The sequence below is a fragment of the Ambystoma mexicanum genome, chromosome 6q, assembly GCF_040938575.1.
Source record: "Ambystoma mexicanum isolate Mex_15411 chromosome 6q, UKY_AmexF1_1, whole genome shotgun sequence".
NCBI lineage: Eukaryota > Metazoa > Chordata > Amphibia > Caudata > Ambystomatidae > Ambystoma > Ambystoma mexicanum.
Genome location: NC_090937.1, coordinates 1,087,021,181 through 1,087,046,155, shown reverse-complemented (window position 1 = coordinate 1,087,046,155; position 24,975 = coordinate 1,087,021,181). Strand labels below are relative to the sequence as shown.

The following is a 24,975-nucleotide window of genomic DNA, read 5'->3' as shown; positions in this document are numbered from 1 at the left end:
CAAGGCTGACATGCGGCCAAATTTGCACCAGACCTGCAGATGAATTTAACTGGTCTGCTGTTAAATCTCAGTTACCAGTTTAATGGTATCCAGTGGATACTAATTGCTCATTTTACTATAGCTGATATGATAGCTCAGTGGGTTGAGCGCTTGCTGCTGTGATGCGTGTGTGATCTGCAGGTTGCAGGTTTGAATCCCAGCAAGTCCATCTCCGCCTTTCATCCTTCTGAGGTCGATAAATGAGTACCAACACAGGTTGGGTGATATTGTATGCATATGTGTTCTATAAAAAAAAGAGCTTAAGCATAAGTGCTATACAGTAACATATTATCATTTGGCCTTGGATGTCTGCTTGCATTCACAGTAATTTGACAATATGGATCTATACACACAGATATTAACGATACATATGGTAATCCATTCTTGTATGCAAAGTTATGTTATTTTATGAGTTGTGTTGTAATGTAACAGACACATGAGCACTCCATAAGTAGCATTTTTTGTAAAGTCCTGAATTGACGCAATTCACGGATGATGGTTTCAGGGCCGCTTTTTTGAGGTGAGAGGTGGGCCACTTTTTTGAGGCGAGGGGTGGGCCACTTTTTTCTGGGTGTCCGGGTCTATTTCTTGTCCCAGTCCGACCCTGGCTAAGGGTCCCCTCAAAGGGTGACCAAACAGCAGTTCAAAGGGGCTGAAGCCAACACCCTCCTGATGTACCTCTCTGTAGGCACACAGTAAGCATGGTACTACAAGCTCCCATTTTCTTCTTTGGGGCGCTTCCAGAGCCCCAATCATGCTTTTAAGGGTCCTTTTGAACCGCTCAACGAGACCACTGGTTTGTGGGTGGTATGCAGAGAAAAACGTATAGGTGGCACCACATTCCTTCTACATGGCCTGCATATACTTTGACATAAAGTTGCCGCCCCTATCAGACACAACTTCTTTAGGGGAGCCAACCCTAGTAAATATGCTAAGTAAATCTTTAGTAACTGTCATCAATGGGATGGCCTCAGGATACCTGGTGGCATGGTCGACCAGCACCAGGATAAACCTATTGCCTGAGGATGTTTGGGGGTCATGGGGACCAACTATGTCAATCCCTACCCACTCAAATGGTACCTTCCCCACTGGGAGTCGTACCAATGGAGCTTGGATTGTTGTGCCACTTTTCTCAGATAACTGGCATGTGGCACAGCTCCTGCAGTGACTTTCTACTTGTACCTCCATCTTGGGCTAGTAGAAGTGCATGGATAACCTTTGCTTGGTTCTCTTGATACCAGGGTGACCAGCAAGGGGGGGTTTCATGCACCAACTGCAAGAGGAAGGGTCTGACAGCAAGGGGAACCACCAACCTCATATGGTCTCCTTCTGTAGACTCTGTGGGCTCACTTTGGAGGAGCCCACCTTCCCAATAAATCCTATGCTTCCCAGGGGGTTCACCCCCCAGCTGGGAGCAGGCCTGTCTCCTTAGGTCTTCCAAAGATGGGTACTCACGTTGGCCCTTACTGAACTCAACCCTGTCAGGACCACCTTCCACTAACAAACACTGTAGCTCAGGATGGTCATTGGAATCAAGTATTTCGGGTAATACCTCTTCCTCGTCAGGTTCAGGTGTTTGGCCAACTACGTCCACCTCAGTAGAAGGTGAGTTATGGGGAATATTCTCTTTCCCTCTTTTATCTTTCTTGACTCCTTTAGGCTTGGGTTTCCCCTTTGGCTTAGGCTTGGCATTGGACTTGGCCAATGCAGCCCTTGTTTGTGACCTTGTGCATGGTCTCTCTGCTGTGTCACCCACAAGACCTGGAGCTCTGAGATCATTCCCCAGCAGGACCTTTCTTGGGACATCTCTCGGAAGGTTCGTTGGAATCCTGACCACTGTACCATTTATAGTAAGATTTACAGGTATAACTGGGAACTTTAGAGGTGGGCCATCAGCCAACTTAGTGGGCAACAGAGGAACTCTGGCAACTTCCTCTGGGTCTACCAAGGTAGAATCCACTACAGTTCTGCTGCTCCCACTATCCCTAAGGGCAGGAGTGTATACTCCATTAACCAGCACACTGTCTTTAAAATAGTGCTTGGTATTATCAGGAATCCTAGCATAAGCCTCTGAGACTTTAGGCTCCCAGGAACCCAGGGAAACTAAAACTACCTCAGGGTCTATCCCACTGGGGAAGGAGTCTGAGGAGAAGGATGCCACTGTGATCTCTTCCTCCTCATAAGAGGAAAAAGCCAGATTCGCAGAGTGGACCCCCAAGGTTTTGACCTTACATCTGGGGTCCCCCTTCACATGGTCACTTGGTCCACAAGCCACACAAGATTCACTGGTGTCTTGGGACATAGGGAGGATTATTGTAACCAGAGTTCTGTTTGGAAGTATAACTTCCACTACCCTGTGTATTCTCTTGTGACTTACACTTTCATTTCTTTTTCCCATCCTCCTGCTTACCAGGATGAGTCTTGTCCTTATGGGACACTCTATCTGACACCCACAAATCTGCTGCTATGGCCAGCTTCTTAGGATCTAACCCCTTTGAATCTGCCAAATGCTGCTTAGGCTCAGGGGAACAAGATGCAAAAATATGTTCAAGCATGACAAGACATATCATACCCTCAAAGGTGGAGACCTTATAGCCTTCAATCCAGCCATTCAAGTTCTTTAAAGAATCAGTCACATATGACACCCGAGTACTACCTGCTTTCTTCTTGTACTCTCTGAACCTCTTCAAGTATTGGGCAGGAGTCTTCCCAAACTTTATGAGAGTTTGCTTCAACATTGCAAAATCTACTCTTTCAGCTTTTGACATTTCCGTATTAGCACTGCAGCCAGAATGGGGAAGTCTCCTGATCAACCAAGCAATTTTATCAGCATTCACAACCTCTTGAACTTCACATGCATATTCAAATGCATTCAGCCAGTCCACAAAACTCCAGAACAAAATCAAATCCCAATTTCACAAACTTCCCACTTCCTAAGCCTTCCACCCTCATACTAAAAGATAACACTGAACACAGTACAAACACACCTAAACCCTTCTCATTCAAGGAAGTCCCAGTTCCTGAAGTCCTTCTAATCATGAAACAGACCAAACGATCTCTATGCAAAGGAGACATTTGCCCAGCCAACATAATCAAAGACTGTACCACAGCTTTGGCCCTTTTTGTAACTACGTTCATCAATCCCTCCTTCGCCACCAGCAGTGTCCCACTCGCCCTTAAAGAAGCCTGGGTAAGACCGCTGTTAAAAAAACCTACCTTGGATCCGGACGCCCCAATCAACTACCGTCCCATTACCACTGTGCCGTTTCTGCTCAAGATCCTGGATAAGGCTGCATACCTACAGATCCAAGCTTATCTGGAAATGCACAACATTTTTGGAAAAAAGCAATCAGGTTTCCGCCCGCACCATAGCACAGAGTCAGCCCTACTCGACCTCAAGAACCAACTACTTGAAGCCATGGACAAAGGCAAGAACTCCCTACTCCTACTCCTAGATCTCTCGGCGGCCTTTGATTTGGTCGACCATAAGATTCAAACACCTCACCAACACAGCACACTTCTCCCAATAAGCCACCGACTGGATCACCTCCTTTCTGGATGGTCGAGCAATGAGAGTCTTCTCAGACCAGGCATCCGCCCAGCCATCACCTATCAGCTGCGGAGTCCCACAAGGCTCATGCACACCCCCCACCCTTTACAACCTCTTCACCCTCCCCTTATTCAGTGACCTAGAAGACTTCGATATAGCCTTTACAAACTATGCCCATGACACCCAAATTCTCCTACCTCTAACAGGTAACTATGAGCAAGACCTCAAGACACTCCAAGACACATATGCACGTATTCAGGCTTGGATGGCGGCAAATGGTCTATGCCTAAATGGGGAAAAAAACGAAATACTGCTAGTAGGACCCAAAGAAGCCTTAAGAAAACTAGACAACAACTATAGTTCTTTCAGCATCGAGGACACCATCATTAAAGCCTCAGACACAGTCAAAACACTCTGAGTCTATCTTGACTCCACCCTATCAATGGACAGGCAAGTCAACGCCATCTCATCAGCGGCTGCGCTCACATCAAAAATCATAAACGCTGTGAGACCATACCTATCTCATAAAAATTGCCTCAACATCGCAAGGGCCACATCTTGTGCAAAACTTGACTATTGCAACATTCTACTTCTAGGCACCTCCAATAATAACATCAACAGATTACAAATCGCACAAAACAGTGCCCTCAGAGCCGCACTCAGTATTCCCAAGAGAGAGCACATCTCCCAGGCACGGAAAGATGCCCATTGGCTCCCGGTCAAAGAACGCATAATATTCAAAGCCCTCACGATCACACACAGAGGCATCGCCCAGTCTGCCCCAGCTTACCTAGTGGAAAGAATACACCAATCACCAGCCCACAGACTGAAACGTGACCAATATTCACACCAACTCTCAGTCCCAGCATTCAACAGAGCCAAAGCAGGCGGCTCTAGCTTTGAGGTTCTAGCCCCTAAAGCCTGGAACTCACTCCCACTCAGTCTAAGAAAAGAAGAATCCCTGATAACCTTTAGGAAAGCTCTAGACCACCGTATGTCATGCATTGTCTCTAACGCTTTCCCTCCTAACCTGTAACACCTTCTCTACAATGTCATATACTGTTGTATACATCTACTCCTGTAATAATGTTATAACCTGCACCGAATGTGTACCCTGTATAACCTGTATAACATGCACCAAGTTAATATCCTGTAACAGCGCCACCGGGCCACCGGGCCGCTGGGCGCTTTATAAATCCAAATAAATAAATGAACAAATAAATAAATAATGTCATTTTTCTCATTATACACACTGAGCAGGTCTTTAGAAAATCTTGGATGAGAGGAGGAGCCAGACCCATGTCCAGATCCCTTGGATCCATTGGAAACTTGAAGCTTGGCCAGTTCCAACTGGTGAGCCCTGTCCTTCTGATTTTCTACCAGCTCTATCTTCAGCTTAGCCATGTGAAATTCAAGCTCCTTCTGCTTAAACAGCTGCTCTTGCTTCTTGAATTCCAACATGGCCTCAGCATCAGAGCTGGCAGAGGAAACTTGGGACATTACATCATCCCTGTCATCATGGGCACCATGAATGAGGGCAGCAACAGAACTGTCAGTTCTGTCAGTGGAAGCAGCTCTACCTCCTTCTGCACTCTCATCAGAGGTTATGGCATTGAGTTGCATTTCTTGCCATTCCATAATTCTTTGGATCATTTCTAATTTTGTACCTTGAGCAGGCAAACCTCTCAGTACACATCATTCTAAGTGTTTCGGATTTAGAAGCTTTTAAGGTTATGTTGCTAATTGTTTCCATTATTTTAGATAGGTCTACGGCCTTTACAGTTATCACTGCTAGGTTACTGTGCGTCCTGGGTAGAGTTAATCTGAAATGCCTTGAACTGGTAATGTCTTCCCTGGACACAGGATGATCCGGTGCTTGCGATGAATAGGGATGTTGAAGTGCGTGTCCTGCAAGTAGAGAGTTGCCAGAAAATCCCCTACCTCCAGCTGGTCGAGCACGTGCTGCAACGTGACCATCCTGAACTTGTGGGATTTGAGGAACTTATTGAGGTGCTGCAATTCTAGGATTGGTCGTCACCCTCCTGACTTCTTCTTTACCAGAAAGCATCTGGAGTACACTCCGGAGCCCGAGAGGTGCTTAAGGACTGGTCCTATTGCCCCTTTGTGAAACATGGCTTGGACCTCCTGCAGAAGCTGTGCCATGTGCAGCTCTTAACATGCAACAGGGGGGATGTGGGGGCACCTGTCTTGAAATTCCAAAGTGTGCCCCTGCTGGAGAATGTCTGCAGAGATCACCAGTGATTGACAAAGTTTGATAGTCGACCTCCCACTGGGGTGCAGATGTGGGGGGGTGGCTCTTAGGCCGGTTCACGTCTGCATCCTGGATTCCTGGATGGGGGCGACAACAACACTGGTTGCCACTGCCGTAGGTCTGGGAGCGATCCCTATAAGCCTCCTTGCTGGTGGAGCGGGAGAGCTGGCGATAGGGGGTGGTGTACCCTTTGGAAGATCTGGAGACTCTCCCCTTAGGAGAATGAAAGGACTGCCTCCTCTGCTGCACGGTCCTCAAAGAGTGATGGCCTGGAGAGTTTCTTTGACAGTTTTTCCAAATAGTTTGCCCTCATCAAACAGTATATAAATGACTTTGGTTTGCACACGCATGCAGGAAGTTTGCAGCTTTAGCCAATCTTCGCGTTGGAGAGCCACACCATTCCCCATCTGGCAGAAGCCTGAGGCCGCAATGTCGAGAGCGACAGGGATGGCGTGGTAGGAAGCCAGTTCCCCTTCTTGAAACAGGGCCAAGACTTCAGCCTTTTTATCGCCAGGAAGGAAGTCAAGTATATGCCCCAGCTTGTACCACAGCTCCCTGTCGTACCTTGACAGGATGGTGAGGACATTGGTGGCCTTGATGGTGAAAATTGCTGTGATGATGATGCGCTTCCCTGCAGCATCCTGCTTCTTCGCCCCCTGGTCTCGAGGCAAAATGGGTGAAAAGAGGGGTTGGGAGACCTCTTTCTGGCAGCGGCCGATACCACCAAATCCGGAGAAGGCTAAGATCTGAGGCACCTAGGGGCCGAGTCCAGAACCCGGTATTTCTTCTCCAACCGCTCACGCTTAACACGTGTGGTATTGGGAGCCTTCATGATCGCTAAGCTATCCTCCCATATATCATCCAACAAAGGGATGGTCTTCTTGAAGGACTCCCGCCACTCAAAGAGGAACCCCTCCTTTCTCTTCTCTTCAGGCACCAGGTTGCAGAGTTTGGCCGTTTTTTTCGAAATGATGGAGTGGAAAGAGACAGTTTTGTCCGGGGTAGAGTCCATTGCAGGCTCATCAACATCCAGAGGTTGCTCCCCGCGGGAACGTAGTCCTCATGTATGAGGACCGGTAGTGTTGTTGTCTGTGCCAGTATCGGTTTGAACGGGTTCCTCCACCACAGCAGACAGAGCTGCTGGAGCAGGCCCTAGGGGTAACAGCGGCCTTGTGAGGCAGTGTCGGCTGATGCTGAGTGGGCCCTGGAGAACTCATGGCCGGAGCAAAGACATGTGCAGTGGGCAGTCTCTATTGAATTTCTGCCACCAGAGCATGCAGCGTGGTTAGGATGTCCAAGGACATGTCTCTTGGCACAGAAGCAGGTGCAGCCTGTACAACAGGAGAAGGACTAGGCTTCAGCACCTTGGAGGCTGAATAAACATTTTCTTCAGAACTGGTGTAAATGCCTGGGGACTTTCTGGTGGATCGCAGAGGAGCCAGAGTAAAGAGTGCGACAGCCTTGGTGGGCCTGGGCATTAAATCCAGAGTTGGGGCATGTCTTTCACCAGATCAGAGCCCTTTGGAGAGGAGGCAAAAACTGGAGCCTGCAGAGGAGGAACAGGTGCCATCGCCGACGCGATCATCATTGGAACAGCTGACGGAGTTCTAGGAAGCAACGATTTCCTGGGCGTGGTGACAATCGAACAGGTAAAGGTGACGGTCGTTGAAAGGGCCTTCAGGGTAGCAGCCGTTGAAGGAAGACTTGACCTTGTCGACGGAACAGTCGTTGACGGGACGATGGTCTGGATGGATGAAGTTGTTGTCGACGAGGCTCGTGTCGACGAGGGCGTCGACGGTGGAACCAGAGATAGGTCCTTGGATGACTTGCTCGTCTTCGACTTGTGCTTGGATGACGAGGTCAGCGATTTCCTCGCGGATGGAGGGAAGCCACCAGCCGGTAGGCTAACTGTCGATGGAGTTAGTGATGGTGACCGACCCTTCTCAGAACTGGGTCCTGCAGCCACGGAGACCGTTGACGAGGAAGCTGATGGAGCGTGTGATTTCACCTTTTTTTAATCTTCGCCGGTGAAGCACCCTCAACGGACATCAACCTCTTCCTACCAGAGGGAGTATGCTCAGTGAACCTGCCTCTTGTGGCAGTCCTTCGAGTCTTCGAGAAAAAGGTTTGACAAATTGAGCATCTGTTCGCGTCGTGGTCGGGATGAAGACAGTAAATGCACTTCAGGTGCCGATCCTCGATGAAGATATTCTTCAGGCCGCAGCTTTCACAGGACCTGAAGAGGCTTTTTTCCTGGCACATTCGCCATGGTCGAGGTGTCGAGATGTAGGCCCAATCATGGGCCTGCGGTGCCATGGCTGAAGATCTGATGCGGGATTGAAGATCTTCACCGACAATGGATCCCCGCTGCCGTTAGTCGCCACGTGACGGTTGATGATGAAGAGATGGAAGATTTCTTCAAAAAACTGTAAAAAACTGAAAAACGAATGATTTTCGAGGAGTGAAGCACAAGGACTCCCAACACTAGAAACGAGTGGTAAAATCTGAGGATGGTCACCAATGGTGGAGCTCAGGAGGACGAGTGTCATTAGCTGGGGCCAGTATGAACCAAAGGACACTGATAGGCTATAGAGGAGACAAGTAGATTTTAGTTTAAAGGTAAACTGCTTCCTTTTATTGCTGAGCCTGACGATGGGGAATATTCATGAGCATGTAAATCGATGCAAGACCCCATGCTGGAGAACCTTAGGATATATGTTAAAAGGGCCTTGCCCACAGGTTAGCTTTATTAAATATTTTTTTACCTTATAAGAAATTTGTATACATTTGAAAGTAATGAACAAGATGTAAACAGATGTTTTCAAAGTAACTCTGGAAGTCAGTAAAGTGTAGGCATTTGAAAGCATAAGGATGGTAGGTAGCAAAAGAAATATACTTACAGGATGGGTCAGATAGTGCCGTATGGGAAGAGGATTTTATAGAGCTCCTTGAAGATACTGAAGGTGTTCTGCTGTGATCAAATCTTTCTAATGCTTCTTTCAGACTGACTGTGTTAATATGATTTTCAGTTGCACAGCTACGGCTCTATATAGAGTGAACACCAAAGTTAGTATTGATTAAAAAAATATTAAAACGTGGTAGTAACGATTTTGCATTTAACCATTTCATCTGAAAATAAATGTAGTTTCATAAGCAACAATCGCAGTAATTCTAACATGGACAAACCTTATTGGCTAAAAAAGTAACAGGCCTGTTCTTGTGGCAGCGGATTGAAATAAATTGTTATAAAAAGTCATTAACTATAAAGCGGAATAGTTGCATTACAATCGGTAATTAGACTTGTACTGCTAATAAACAATATAAATCCACAAAAAGCAAAAAATAAAAGTACATATAAAATCAAAATTTGAAAGATTATGAGAAAGGCTGGTTCCAAGAATTACCTACGAGAAAGGCATATGGGTCAAATAGTAAAGGCTTTTGTGCAGAATTTAGAGATCGGTTTGTTGCCATATCATTAATCTACAGGTCATATCCATCATATGATCCATAATAGTCTCCATATGCAAACGTTATGACCGACTTATACCTATTCCACCCATTCTAACAAGAGAATGTATGTATCTTTATTAAAGATTGCTTCTTTATTATACTTGTGCTTATCCTAACTACTTACACTCTTTTAACCTACTATTGTGTGCCATGTATCTCTGTAGGATTTCCCAGTATTGTTCGGCGTCCATTGTTTGATTATTAAGGCTACACAACCAAATGTCACATATGCCACTTAGGTTCCTGGTCCTGGCTATATCTTCACACAACCACTGATCCTTTGTGATCTCTAGACACCTAGGGCCTCATCACGAGTTGGGCAGTAACCCTTAAATCCGGCGGTAACGCTATTACCGCCGCATTTTAGGCTCCGCCGGATCACAAGTATAAATACCGCCGGCGATATGACAGCCGGCGCAAGTACAGCCGGCTGTAATAGCACCGGCAGTAAAAGCGCCGGCACCCAATCGCGCAATTACAGAGCCATCATGAGTCCGGCGTAGGCGCTATTAGCACCAGAAAACCGGCGCAAAATCCGCCAAAAATACCCCTAGCCAAATGCTGGAGGTAAAAGACCACAGGAGACAGCAAAACGTGCCCAGGTGAAACCAATGCAAATCAGAGGCCTACAAAGGACCCACCCATGCACGACACACTTCCAAACACCATGCTGCCATTTGGAGCCGGGAGTCTTGACGTGGGCATCTATCTGCTGCGCCTGGAGCTACAGATGCCAGCCAACCAGGCCAGGGCCTTGGGAACACAGGGGGTGGTGGGGATGAGGAGAACGCAGAGGAGAGTAACACCAGCAAGGCAGACAGCCATCCCCAGGGTCAGGCCAAACCCTGGGCCCTGACTGATGGGCAGTTGGTGATCGAGTATAGGCTGGACATGCCAACCATCACAAAGTTGCTGGACACAATCCAGGCAGACATAGGCAGCCGTATGGCTATCAGCACTGCAGTTCCCCCGCTTGTGTAGCTTGTGTACCTGCCACAATACCTTGGGACTGGCAGCTACCAACACACCTTTGCCATGATGCATGCCATGGCACAGTCCACCCTGAGTGCCGTGCTGGGACAGGTGCTGGATGCACTGCTGCTCCATGTCAATGAGCACATTCCATTGGCAGCCACACATGCACAGGTGAACCAGCTGAAGGGCCAGTGCCATGCCATTGGACAAGACATGAACGTCATAGCTGTGGACTGCACACATGTACCACTAGAAGCACCCAGGTCACATGATGTGGTGTAAAGAAAACTGAGGAATTACAATTCCATGAATGTGCAGATGACATGTAGACCTGACCTAACCCTCAGCCACTGCTGTGCCCGCTATCCAGGATAAACCGACAACTCCATGAACCAGTGCAATAGTACCCTGCCAGCGTACATGAAAAGGCACCAAACCCTCAACATATGGATGCTGGGTGAGTACAAATGAAGTCCAAAATGCATGTCAAATTACATCTGATGGGGGGTGGAGACACACAGTGAAATCCATGCATGCCAGCAGAAGAAGACATAGGCAGCACTGGCACAGCAACTTTCACATGCATTTCCCTTGCAAGAGAACCCCTGGACACATGGAACAAATCAGAACATAGCCAGTCTGTAGGGCAAAGACACGTGGGAGCAAAGTCAAATATGGAAGGTCAACTACCACAATGCATCCTGTGTGTGTTGCAGTGTTGCTCCCCACCCTGACACCATAGACATCCCACCCTGGCCACCCGACAGTCATGGCATTAGTGCCCGAACGTAGGAACATGCACAACAACACAACACACCAGTTGCTTGATCCATGACAGTGTACATCCCTGAAACAATGAGTCCTGATTGGCCAATCACATGCCACGATAAGTGTACATAATAATATATAATTATTAATAATTATAAATTAATAATAAAACGCAACACCACCCAAAGGGAATGCCAATGACACATGGCCAAACAACATGTCGCATGCACATGCAGATGCAAGGGTCCCCTCATCCAGCAACAAGGGACAGACCTGATACATCTAGACACAGGCGTGGTGCTAACAGTAGTAGTCCATCGATCCAATGCTGCCCCTTGCACACCACACACCACAATGGAAGTGCCCATATGACAAGCAGTGCACATGTGCCAGATGAGTGTGATACACATGAAGACTCAAACATACATCGAAACACAGCTGCATGTCAACCTCAGACCATGCATTTCCTGCAAGACGCAGAGCGCATGGCAACATAGCAATGAGATAGCAGGACCTCTTCAACACAAACTTGATTCTGCTGCCAATTACACTGATTACTGAGCATTGTGCACCCACTTAACAAAACTTTGTCCTCATACCTGCATTCCCTCCCCTGCAGGTGATTCATGATGTCCCCAGTACACATGGCTCATGACCCCTGTGCGTCATCCACACACTCAAACTGAGCAGCCATACAACATTGCGCATGGACGTATACATATATGCGTTGAGAGTGCATTTGGACTGCTGAAGGCACGCTATTGGTGCCTATACTGTATGAGAGGGGCATTGACATATGCAACTTGAAATATCTGTAAACTCGTCCTAACATGTGCCATGCTGCACAACATTTGCTGTTGCAGGAATGTGCTACAGCCCGTAGAATCCGATGTGCAGCCACCTGGGGATGGAAGTCAAGATGATGATGTGCCCGGAGCTGGTGCACGTGTACACAGGGATGCGGTAGGGGAGAGGAGGTTGGCCAGACAGGGCTTGATTTAGAATTAACTCAGATACAGTTGATGGGTACATGTAACAAATATCACTTGTACATTAAAGAGCACATGATCATAATCATGAATGTCCATGCTTTGTATGATTTTGGAACGTGATTTATTAAATGTTTGACAATCCCCCCTGCCCCCAGTGAACTCCCCAGCACACAATCCCCCCTCCCCCCAGTGAACTCCCCAGCACCCAATCCCCCTCCCCCCAGTGAACTCCCCAGCACACAATCCCCCCTCCCCCAGTGAACTCCCCAGCACACAATCCCCCCTCCCTCCAGTGAACTCCCCAGCACACAATACCCCCTCCCCCCAGTGAACTCCCCAGCAGACAATCTCCCTTCCCCCCAGTGAACTCCCCAGCACACAATCTCCCTCCCCCCAGTGAACCCCCCAAAACAGTGCAGGTAGGTGCATGTTCTCAGGGCCCACAAAAACTGTGCCGTGTCCATCTATGATGGTCGCAGGCGCTTTCCAAGTCCGGGACCCTCTGGTGAGCGGGTTCTCAGGCGGCGCATTTTACCGGCACCTAGGTGAAGGGTCCAGGGACCCCTCCATGGGCGTAGTAGAGGTCGATGGGATGGCTCCGTTGACCTGCAGCTGCTGGCGGAGAAGGTTGTTGGATTCCCTTGTCTGCTCTGCATGTGCAGACAGTCCCTCGCACAACTCCCGTACCCTTTGCCCAAAACCTGTCAGGGCCACAGTGAATCCCTCCACCACTTTTCGGGTCTGTGCGTTGTCTCGGGCCATGTACTTAGTGGCATCCCGTATGGCTCAGTTGATGGCCTTGATGTGGCAGCTGTGCACTTTGGCCATGGACTCTATTTTCGCCTGTTTGGCCTCAATTACGTCCAGTCGTGCCATCACGCAAGCTCCTGTGATCAAAGGTACCTCGGGTGTGACGGGGTCCAGGCTGACAGCTGTGCGCTGCCTGGAAGGGGGGGCTGCATGGGGACATGTTGGCAGCTCGGATGGGGCTGCTGCTGTCCGAGTGCCTATCCTCTGGGGTACCATATGATGGAGTATCGACATCAGGCTATGGTGCACGGACACGACGCACACGTAGGGTGTGTGCTTCCTGTGCTACTGGCTCTGGGCTCCCCTGAGGTGTGGCCATTCCTTCTGTGTCAATGCGTCTGGGTGAGCTCAACAGTTCTGGCTGACGTGCAGTTGTAGCTGTCTGTCCCTCATCGGGCTCTGACCCACTGGTGGCTCTCTCTACATCCAGTGTCTGCATGATGGGTTAGGGTGAAGGAGGCGCTGACCCCCTGTGGCCATGTGGGTGCTGCAGGCGTCTGGTTGGGCTGCGGTGTGGTGATGTGGGATGGGTCCGGCATCGGGTTGCTTCCGACAAGGCCCTTTGCGGGGTGGTGGTGCTGGTCGAGGAGTGCTGCCTTGTGCGCCGTGTGTCATGACCACAGGCTAAGTTCCCATTTTAGTCCTAGGAGATACAGGTTCATATGGGAATTCATGTTGCCTTAGCTGGTTAATTGATTCTAATTCCCTCATATTAATGGTTGGTTGGGGTTTCCTTAATGGCCGCTAGGTGGTGCCTCTGAGACAGTTAGCTAGCGGGTCTAGTTGTTTTCATTGCCGGCTATTTAAGCCCCGCCCATCAGGACTCGCGCTTCGCGTTGTTCGTCTGAGTACAGATGGAACGCTCGCTGCGTACCTCCGATTTCTGTCACAGTTAAAATATTCCTTGTCCACAGACATTTACCGTAGTTCCGTTAGTAACTAATTACTAGTTCTCAGTTCCTTTCCTGTATTCCCTGTACAGCCGCCTCCGCTTCCGTCACAGTCCGTAGTTTGGAGTCCTGTCATAGCGGTCTCCTCACCTCACAGCCTGTTTGTTCCGCTTCAGTCACAGTCCGTAGTTTGGAGTCCTGTCATTGCGGTCTCCTCACCTCACAGCCTGTTTGCTCCGCTTCAGTCACAGTCCGTAGTTTGGAGTCCTGTCATAGCGGTCTTCTCACCTCACAGTCAGTTTGCTGCTTCTCTCACGCAAGTACTCCTAGTGATATACAAATGTATTTGCTTCATTTTGTTGCCTTATCAAATACTTCGAATTGTGTATAATTGTTATTAGGCTACCTTACGCATTCGATTGGTATTACGCTGTCATTAGCGGGTTCTTCCCAGATTGTGGAGTTTGCCTTGAAGGTGTGTTCTAGTCAGAGATAATAGTTCGTCACTGCTCTCCAGTCTACATTGTCACACACGCCTCACACCACAGCAAACCTTTCCCTTTTTAGGTTATATTAGGATAGGGGTAACCTTCATTTTGAACATTCCTATTCCCAGTGAATATTGCCCGCCAATATTGAGCCTAGTAGCCTCTTCCCCTATTCCAAATAATAAAATAAAAAGAAACATTCTCCTGTGTCCCATCTTCAGGACTTGCGCCCCTGTATGAACAGGATGGAGAGCTCAACATATTAAATACCAAGGTGAGCCTTTGCTGGTCCTATAGTTACAAGTTTGTTCTTCCTATTTAAGAAGAAAACTAAGGAAGGGAATATTGTTATTTTCTCCACAGAAATTCCGTGTTAGCTCCCAGGAAGGTAGAAGTCAGTTGGAGGCCCAGAAGGTCCCCGCAGAGTTCAGGTGAGCGTTACAGAACGCGAAGCCAGCTTTGAAAAATACTCTGCCTGGACATTATGGAAACGCCAGAAGTAGACAAGTTGGCCCAGTTATTGGGGGAACTAAGAGCTGAGGTCCATTCAGCCCGCTCTGAAACCAGTGCTCTCCGGAAAGAATTAATTGTTAACCGGGATCGCACTGATGATTTAGCTCGCCAGATGTTGCAAGCCCAAGCGGGTCAAACTCCTTTGCTTCCTGCCAGGCTTCTGCCCCCATTTCAGTCACGCCTCCTTCACCAGTTCAAGTAATTGTTCCCGGCAATATCCCCTTAGCTCCTCCTGAACGCTTTCTAGGAGAGCCTAAGAAGTTTGCGGTTTTTCTTAACCAATGCCGGCTTCATTTTCTCTGTCGCCCTGGGGTATTTCCTTCTGATCAGGCCAAGGTAGCGTTTACATTATCCTATTTGGGTGGTTATGCGGCCGATTGGTCAATTCCGTTAGTAGTTAGTAGTTAGTACAGGGATGATCCGATTTTGAGAAATCTTTCAGACTTTCAGAAGGAGATGGAGAAATTGTTTGCACGTCATGCTCAGGGTCAGGCTCTAGATAATGAGTTACTTTCTCTTCGCCAAGGTAACCAGGAATTGTTGGCGTATGTAGCAACCTTTAACAGATTGGTGGCAGAAACAAATTGGCCCACAGAGAAAAGAACCACCTTATTTCAGAGAGGACTCCGTAATGAATTGAAAGACGTCTTGGCTCAGGTGGTGAACCCTCCAGAAGGAATTGCAGAATTTATTTAACTGTACAACTTGATCAAAGATTGCAAGACAGAAGGGTGGATCGCTCTCGCTCTGAAAACAGAACCTATTTTGTGCGCCCCAAGGAAAGTCAGTTGAGAGCCAGTTCTGAGAGCTCTGTTGAACCCATGCAGTTGGGAGCCGTTAGAGGACCGATATCACAAGCTGAAAGAGACAAGAGACGCCAGCAACAGTTGTGTCTTTACTGTGGTAAGGCTGGTCATTTTCTCAAGGAGTGTCCTATTAAACCTTCCCGGAAGCCTACTGGAGGCGTTAACCCAGACAAGAAGGACTTGAATTCGGAAAACTCCAGTGCCCGACAAGTGTAGAAGTCAACTTGTCGAGCATGGAAAAAGGTTTGGTGACCTCACACTTTGTTTTTCCCATTACTTTATCCAGTACAGAACAGCCCACCAGAATGCAGACTTTGCAAGCCTACATCGATTGAGGTGCAGTCGGTAATTATATGGATATCGATTTGGCAACTAGGATGGGTTTTCCTCGTGTGGACAAGCACAAAGCTGAAAATGTACCAGCAGTTGATGGTACGCCTTTGGCTTCAGGTCCTGTTACTCAACGCACGGCGAACCTTACTATGTGTTGTCAGGGGAAACATGAAGAGAGAATCACGTTCGACCTAATTAGTGCTCCCCAACTCCAAATTATACTTGGCTTGCCCTGGTTGGAGAAACATAATCCAAGGATTGATTGGCGAACTCGGTCTCTGACCTTTGCTGATGAGTGTAGAGAACTTTGCTGCAAGACAAACACCCAGGAAGATTCCCGCTTTATGAAGAAGGTCTCTGTTTCAACGTTAGGAATAACAGGCCTACTCCCTCCCGAGTATGCAGAATTCCGAGACGTCTTTGAAGAGAAATTGGCCGAGGAGCTTCCTCCACATCGACCCTATGATTGTCAAATTGATATTCTTCATGGAAGTGAAATTCCGTGTAGTCGAATTTATTCGTTAACGGAGAAAGAAATTCTCACCTGAAGAAATACTTAGACCAATACTTAGCCAATGGTTTAATTCGACCCTTTAAGTCTCCTGCTGCTTCGCCTCTTTTTTTTGGCGCCAAAAAAGAAGGCGATCTCAGAACTTGTATCGATTACCGCGCACTCAACCAGATTACTGTCAAGAATCGATATCCTATTCCTCTCATTTCAAATTTGTTAGACCAAATTAAAGGAGCCCAGATATTTACCAAGCTGGATCTTAGAGGGGCGTATCACCTAATCCCAGTTAAGGAAGGCGAGAAGTGGAAAACTGCATTTCGCACAAAATATGACCTCTTTAAATACCAAGTCATGCCATTCGGGTTATGCATCGCTCCAGCTGCGTTTCAGTGCTTTATGAATGACGTTTTGAAAGATCTACTTGATGTCTGCGCAGTAGTCTACATTGAGGATATCTTAATTTCTTCAGCAAACCCCTCTGAGCATGTGAATCACGTTTCGGCGGTTTTGAAGAAATTGAGAGAAAACTCCCTTTATGTGAAAATGGAAAAATGTTAATTTCATGTTTCTGAATTAGAGTTTCTAGGTTTTGTGCTGTCCTCTCAAGGAGTTAAGATGGATGTTCGTAAGGTGGAGGCAATTCTATCATGGCCGGTTCCAACTTCTGTGAAAGGAGTCCAAAGTTTTTTCGGCTTTGCAAATTTCTATAGAAGATTTGTGGAAAATTTCTTGCAGTTGGTTCATCCCATCACGTCATTGCTAAAGAAGAACCAGAAGTTTGCATGGACCCCGGAGGCCACAGTTGCGTTTCAGACTCTCAAGTCCAAGTTTACAGAGGCTCCTATATTGAGACATCCTCATCCTGACTTACCTTTCATTGTAGAGACAGATGCCTCTAGTGCTGCCATGGGGGCTGTTTTGTCCCAACGAGATCCACAGACTCGAATTTTGCACCCAGTGGCGTTCTGGTCAAAAATAAAATCAGCTGCGGAACGAAATTATACAATTACAGACAAGGAACTGTTGGCAATCAAGTGCGCCTTAAAAGAATGGAGACATTATTTGCTAGGTGCTCAACACACGGTCACCATCCTTACTGACCATCGAAACTTGCAGTATCTCCGCTCAGTCAAGGCCCAATCGGCTAGACAACTGCGATGGGCTTTATTCTTCGCAGAGTACGACTTTGTCATCACCTTTCGGCCAGGAGTCCGTAATGGGAAAGCTAATGCCTTGTCCCGAATTGGCATTGAAGACGAGACCTTTGTTCCCCAAGTTCCAAACAACATCATTGCTGGAGAAAGGGTTTTAGGATTACTAAATACTTCAGACCCTTTCTATGAAGAACTACTGAAGGAAGTCAAGAGGAATTTGGTTCCTGCGGAGTTGCTTGCCTGGACTGATCGAGGCGATCATTTCACCCTACAGGAGAATATACCTCATTATCAAAATCGCTTGTACCTACCTACGGAAGAACTGAGAAGACAAGTAATTGCAAACTACCATAGCTCCCTGATTGAGGGTCACCCAGGGGTCACAAAGTCTTTGGAAAAAATCAAGAGACACTACTGGTGGCCTACGTGGCGCAAGGATGTCATGCAATTTATTCAAACCTGTGGAAACTGTGCACAAAATAAGAACACAAAGAAAAGACCGGCCGGTCTTCTTCAACCTTTGGATGTACCACCGAGTCCTTGGCATACTGTGTCAATGGATTTCATTAGCGATCTTCCTCCGTGTAGGGGTTTTGACACCATTCTAGTGGTGGTTGACTTATTCTCCAAGATGGCACATTTTATCGCAGTCCAAGGACTTCCGACTGCCTCTGGATTGGCCAAGATATTTCTGGAGAACATTGTTAAGGCGCATGGTTTTCCCTCCATTGTAATCTCAGACCGAGGTAGCCAATTTGTTTCTAAATTTTGGAGGAAATGTTGTGCCTTGGCCAAGATTGATGTTCGATTATCCACCAGTCATCATCCCCAAACCGATGGTCAAACGGAGCGCACTAACCAGACTCTAGAACAGTATTTGCGTTGTATGCTTCACCAAACAGAAGATTCTTGGTTGGATATATTGTGGTGGCTGAATATGCTTACAACAATTCAACTAATTCCTCTACTGGGCTTACTCCATTCTATACATTACATGGTCGACATCCTCGAACTTCTGCTTTTGATCCTCCAGAACCTTTAGAGATGCCTGCTGTAAAGACTCTCCATGAATTCATCTCTACAGCCCACACTAGGGCTCAAGCTAGCTTATCTGCAGCCAAGGAAAGTCAGAAGAAGTTTGCTGACCGCCATCGATGTGTAGCTCCTAAGTTTCAAGTCGGAGACTCTGTGTGGCTATCCTCCAGAAATTTGATGTTGAAAGGTTCAAAGAAATTTCTTCCCCGATTTTTAGGGTCCGTTCTCCATTGAAGCCATCATCAACCCAGTGGCAATGAAATTGACCCTTCCCCGGAAGATGCAAATTCATCCAGTTTTTCATGTGTCTTTACTGAAACCAGTAAAACCAGATACTCGTTTAGAACCAGCTCCTGCTCCCATTGAATTTGAAGACAATCAATCTGAATATGAAGTGAAGGACATTTTAGACTCCAAGGTTGTCAGGCATAAGGTTTTTTATCTGGTTGACTGGAAGGGCTATGGTCCCTTAGATCGATCTTGGGAACCTAAAGAAAACATACATGCCACTAGATTGTTAAAGAGATTTCATCAGAATCACCCCAATAAACCGGGAGGAGAGTTCTTGAGGAGGGGTACTGTCATGACCACAGGTTTAGTTCCCATTTTAGTCCTAGGAGATACAGGTTCATATGGGAATTCATGTTGCCTTAGCTGGTTAATTGATTCTAATTCCCTCATGTTAATGGTTGGTTGGGGTTTCCTTAATGGCCACTAGGTGGTGCCTCTGAGTCAGTTAGCTAGCGGGTCTAGTTGTTCTCATTGCCGGCTATTTAAGCCCCGCCCATCAGGAGACTCGCGCTTCGCGTCGTTCGTCTGAGTACAGATGGAACGCTCGCCGTGTACCTCCGATTTCTGTCACAGTTAAAATATTCCTTGTCCACAGACATTTACCGTAGGTCCGTTAGTAACTAATTACTTTTTCTCAGTTCCTTTCCTGTATTCCCTGTGCAGCCGCCTCCGCTTCCGTCACAGTCCGTAGTTTGGAGTCTTGTCATAGCGGTCTCCTCACCTCACAGCCTGTTTGCTCCGCTTCAGTCACAGTCCGTAGTTTGGAGTCCTGTCACTGCGGTCTCCTCACCTCACAGCCTGTTTGCTCCGATTCAGTCACAGTCCGTAGTTTGGAGTCCTGTCATAGCGGTCTTCTCACCTCACAGTCAGTTTGCTGCTTCTCTCACGCAAGTACTCCTAGTGATATACGAATGTATTTGCTTCGTTTTGTTGCCTTATCAAATACTTCGAATTGTGTATAATTGTTATTAGGCTACCTTACGCATTCTATGGTATTACGCTGTCATTAGCGGGTTCTTGCCAGATTGTGGAGTTTGCCTTGAAGGTGTGTTCTAGTCAGAGATAATAGTTCGTCACTGCTCTCCAGTCTGCATTGTCACACACGCCTCACACCACAGTAAACCTTTCCCTTTTTACATTTTATTAGGATCGGGGTAACCTTCATTTTGAACATTCCTATTCCCAGTGAATATTGCCCGCCAATATTGAGCCTAGTAGCTTCTTCCCCAATTCCAAATAATAAAATAAAAAGAAACATTCTCCTGTGTCCCATCTTCAGGACTTGCGCCCCTGTATGAACAGGATGGAGAGCTCAACATATTAAATACCAAGGTGAGCCTTTGCTGGTCCTATAGTTACAAGTTTGTTCTTACTATTTAAGAAGAAAACTAAGGAAGGGAATATTGTTATTTTCTCCACAGAAATTCCGGGTTAGCTCCCAGGAAGGTAGAAGTCAGTTGGAGGTCCAGAAGGTCCCTGCAGAGTTCAGGTGAGCGTTACACCGTGATGTAGTGGCCTCCTCACTGTCATCGTTGGCCTGTGGTGATCGCTGTGTGCCTGTGGGGTACATAGGGTGTGGTAGGAGTTCAGGGCGGCCTACATAAGTATCATGCATATCATGCCTTCAAGTGGGATTGTAGACAGTAGCATTCATGCATTGCACTTGCATTATGTTCACTCCCCATGTTGTGATTGGTGGAATGTGTCACTGTGGAGGGACACTGCACGGACATGTTTGGGTGTCATCATCACATGCGTGCTCGGGATGCACCGTGCCCATGTTGCTGGGGGGTTTTTCATGCACACTCACACATCAGGTAGCTGTGCCATGGCCATGGATGTCTGTCCCCTGGCCCTTGTATTGATGCAGTGCACGTACAGGGGAGTCTAGATGGCACTATGGTACGGTGGTACAAGGGGTCAGTTATGGGTGTCTACAGTGCCTCACGCACATTGCATGCACATTCATTCATTCAGGGTCTGCATGTGTGGGCCTTAGAGGTTGATACATTTTGGGGGGGGTGGCTCACCTGCAGCCTGCTGTATACCGATTCCAGCCTCCGCTCCTTCGACTCCCTCTATGGTGCCCATGTCGATGAGCGTTGTCATCTTCTCCTCCCAGGGTGTGAGCTCTGGTGGTGGTGGCCCTCTTCCAGTACCCATACTTGCACTCCTGTGCTGGGATAGTATGCCACGTAATCTGACACGCAAGTCATTTTGGCGCTTGCGACAGCCCTCCCCATCCCGGGGCACGCGCCCCAAGGCAGACACCCTCTGGCTGATTTCCCGCCAGAGCTGCACCCGACGCTGCCCGCTTGTCTTGCGCTGCTGTGCACCATGTAGTTCTTCATGGTGGGTCACTGCCTCCTCCACAAGTACGGCCAGCTCCTGGTCACTAAATTTGGGTTTCCTGACCCTGTCCAGGGCTGACTTGCCCCCTAGTGCGCTCCTGTGACATTTTTCACTCTTCACAGGGGTGGATGGCTTGCAGGGGCTGTGATATTCGCCGGATTGTGATTTCCAAAATGGCCACCGCTTTATTTCCCGTTCCGGCGGTGACGCGTTTCCCACACGCTAATAGCGAGCACTAATAGCACCGCGCACGGTGGTAGTGAACGGTGTGTTGGATTTATGGGTTCCTGGCCAATTTCTATGTTGAGCGCTATTTGCGTTAAAGCCATGCACGCGTACTCGTGATCTGGCGGGCTTTCCGCAAGGGGACTTGGCGTTAGCGCAAATACCACTCAACGGGAAATCCACCGGATTACCGCCCGACTCGTGATGAGGCCCCTAGAGTAGAAATTCCCACACAAGACTACTAAAGTACACATTTTACCACCAGAAAGAACACAGGTACTTTTCTTTTCAATTGGACACATTCCTCACAATGATCCCTCAACTTTGAAAGACTCCCAAAGCTATATAATGTCCACAGAGGATATGGAAAACTCTTTTTAACTTAGCCTAGTCTGGAGGGTTGACTTTCCTACAGATGATTATCCTTTAATATGGGAGTGAATGGAGGCTCAAGTACCTGCACGGCATATGTCTACCACAGGTACATCTCTTTGACGAGCTAATGACACTCCTACACCTGTTTTGTGTGTGCTCTTATTCCGTCCAGTATTTGCTTTTACGCAAAGCCAAAACACAAGGTAATGAAAAGTATCACCCAATCTGACATTGTTAGTTTTGGAGACAGCTAGTCCTTTCTTTAGACCGGCGCATATCTCACAAAAGGTTGGTCATCTGTTCTCAAGTCTTTGGCTCTGTTTAAATAAAACTTCAGGACGCAATAAAACATAAGGTCCAACCTATACAGCCTCTCCTCAGTTTTAAACGGATGAGGATTAAATAACACAAGTAGATTGACATTTTGGGCATCATTCTTTGCTAAAAAAGATAGTTTTATTCTCAATAAAAGTTTGTCTTTATGGAATAGGATTAATTCAGGTGAACTGGATAGAGTCTGTAGTTGTAGAACCTTCCTCACTGAAGATAAGCATCCAGGAATGCTACTTTGATAGACAAGAGCATTAGGGAACATGCGTGTAGAGGCTAAAAAGAGGCTGCCACTCAGAAGTTTAAAACTAGTTTAAATCCTGTGTATCATTCCTTCTGGTATTTGGCTTCACTTTCATTCTGGAAATTCACTGCCAGGGGCCATCTTGGATTGGTGACATCACTTCCAGTGGCCATCTTGAATTGGTGACATCACTTCCTGTGGCCATTTTGTATCAGTGACATTACTTTCTGCACCCTTCTTGAATCAACCCCATCTCCAGCTAAAGGCCACAAGAGGTTCCTCTGTGTACACCAATCAGGAAGAAATCACCTCAACCCAGCAACACTAGATAAATGTCATGCTCCCGGGTCGGTGGCGCCTATTGCACCGATGGAGTTTGGGCTGCCATTAAACTGTTCCACCACGTTTCCTCACCGCGTTCTGTTCAGCGGTCTAGTTGTTCTCCAATATGGCCGCTGCCGGGAGGTTCTTAATCCCCCAGCTCCCGGCAGCTGGCGTTTTGCAACCTCAGAGGGTTATTCCCTTTGCTGCAGTACGCTACGCTAGTTTTGTCTTCTTTGTTCCACATCAGAACAGTCTGTCCTTTGTGCTTCTTTCTCTGGCTCCTCACCAGCGGCATCTCCGCTCCTCCCTAAGCAGAGCTCTCTCATTCTCTCTCTCCTCCCTCTCCTTGCTGGTTTCTCCGAGCGCCCTGCTCTCCTCTGCTTGGCGTCTCTTAGCTTTTCTCTCTTTTCCTCTTCTCTCTCCAGTGCTTGCGCGGTACCCTCCCATGCACCCCGCACGCCTCTCTCAGGTTCCCGGCCTCTCTCCAGGCTCCCCCTTCTCCTCTTCTTACCTCATCATTGGAGTCCCGTCTTCATTCTGTCTTTCTGGTTCCAGCTGGGATCTCTCTGCCCTCACGCAGAGCCAGCTCTGTCCTATCACTTTGCCCTCGCGCAGAAACAGCTCTGTCATATAACCTTGGTGCAGATCTGAGCCAGCCTTCCGGTTGGAATCTTCTGGCTACAGACGTCTGTTGGAGCCCATTGAAGACCAAGCTACACTTACAGTGCTCCTGCTACCTTGTTTTTTTTATGCCTATGTGAGGCTTTTTCCCCACTTTGCCGATCTCGGGTGAGGGGCCACAGATCTGCACTTTATACAGGCAGTCACTGTGGATTACTCTCAGGGTAGGCCATACCTCCATTAAAAAAAAGAAGGACTATAGATCTCGAAGATGCCTGGTGAGGAACAGCTTGGACGCCAGTACTTCAGTTGAGGAGGAAGAGGAGGTATGGGATTCCGGGGAGGAATCCAAGGGGAATGACAGTTTGCAACGCCCGAAGACAGTTATGGCAACCACCGAACAAGTCCAGGAACTCCTAGCAGTGGTCCAAGGCCTGACCTTGGAGATGCAAAATTTAAAGACCAAAAATACGGTGTTACGTGCCTGGATGCCTGGATGATTGACTTTGCGTTCCAGGCTACCACATATAACTCGGAACATGCACACATTGGATTTATGAATTCCAATATGACAGGAAACACGTTAGCCTAGGCTACGCCTATAGTTACCAGCGCCAGTCCCGTTCTTCACGATTTTGGAGGCTTTCTGGCACAGCTATAGCAAGCTTTTGAGAGATCAGAGATAACGTACACTGCGTGTGAAGAATTGTTGGATGTCCATCTAGGCTCGGTGGATTTATTGTCATATATCACTACCTTTAAGAGGTTAGCCATCGAAGCAGGTTTGCCTGAACAAGCACAATATGCCATCTTCCGGCGCGGTCTGAGGGAGGAGATCAAAGATGAGTTGGCTCGATCTCCACAACGCCCTACCTTCTCTGAAATACTCTCCACTACGCTGCAGATAGATTACCGCTTGCAGGAAAGGAGGACCAAAAGGAGACGTATTCGGGGTAACTCTTCTTTCTGCGACTTCCCTCCTCCAGCTTCCTCCTCGCCTCAGCGATTCACTCGAGAGGAACCCATGCAGATCGGCGCAGCTCGGCCCTCCCTGACGCCTGAAGAGCGGAAACATTGAAGGGAGAAGGGACTCTGTGCTTACTGTGGATCCAATGGACACCTGCTTCGGGACTGTCCCGAAGTGCCCCCTCGATGTCCGGGAAACAGGCGACCTCGGTCCTAGGAGGGACGGCCTACCGGGGTTCCACGTCCAGTCGCTATGTTTCTCTTTCTATTTCCTCTTCCGACATCCAGGAGGACTCCCGCCTGATGGTAGTGGCCATACAATCTGCATTGACCAATGCAAAATCGATTCCCTGGCTCTCTTGGACTGTGGGGCAGCAGGGAATTTTGTAGACACAATCTGGGCAGACAAGGTGGGCCTCCGACGACTCGAACGCAACGAAGGGCAGAAGGTCAAAGGAGTCGATGGAAGCCTGCTCGGTTCTGGTCCCATCACCCAATCTACAGAAGACCTACTAGTCACAGTCAAGTAACACTCTGGGGTCCTCAGGTTCGATATAATCCGGGCGGCCCACTTCCCGGTCATCTTGGGGATCACTTG

At 47.9% G+C, this 24,975-nt stretch overlaps 1 protein-coding gene across 11 annotated transcripts in view; it reads right to left on the bottom strand.

The window, feature by feature from the left end:
- The window catches only part of CLOCK (clock circadian regulator), a 2,930,945-nt gene that overhangs the window by 791,506 nt on the left and 2,114,464 nt on the right, over positions 1 to 24,975 (bottom strand). For all 11 annotated transcript variants that reach the window (XM_069631637.1, XM_069631640.1, XM_069631638.1 and 8 more), the window contains one exon: positions 8,762 to 8,906. In XM_069631637.1, coding sequence (XP_069487738.1) covers positions 8,762 to 8,906 — 145 coding nt within the window. The remainder of the gene's footprint in view (positions 1 to 8,761; positions 8,907 to 24,975) is intronic.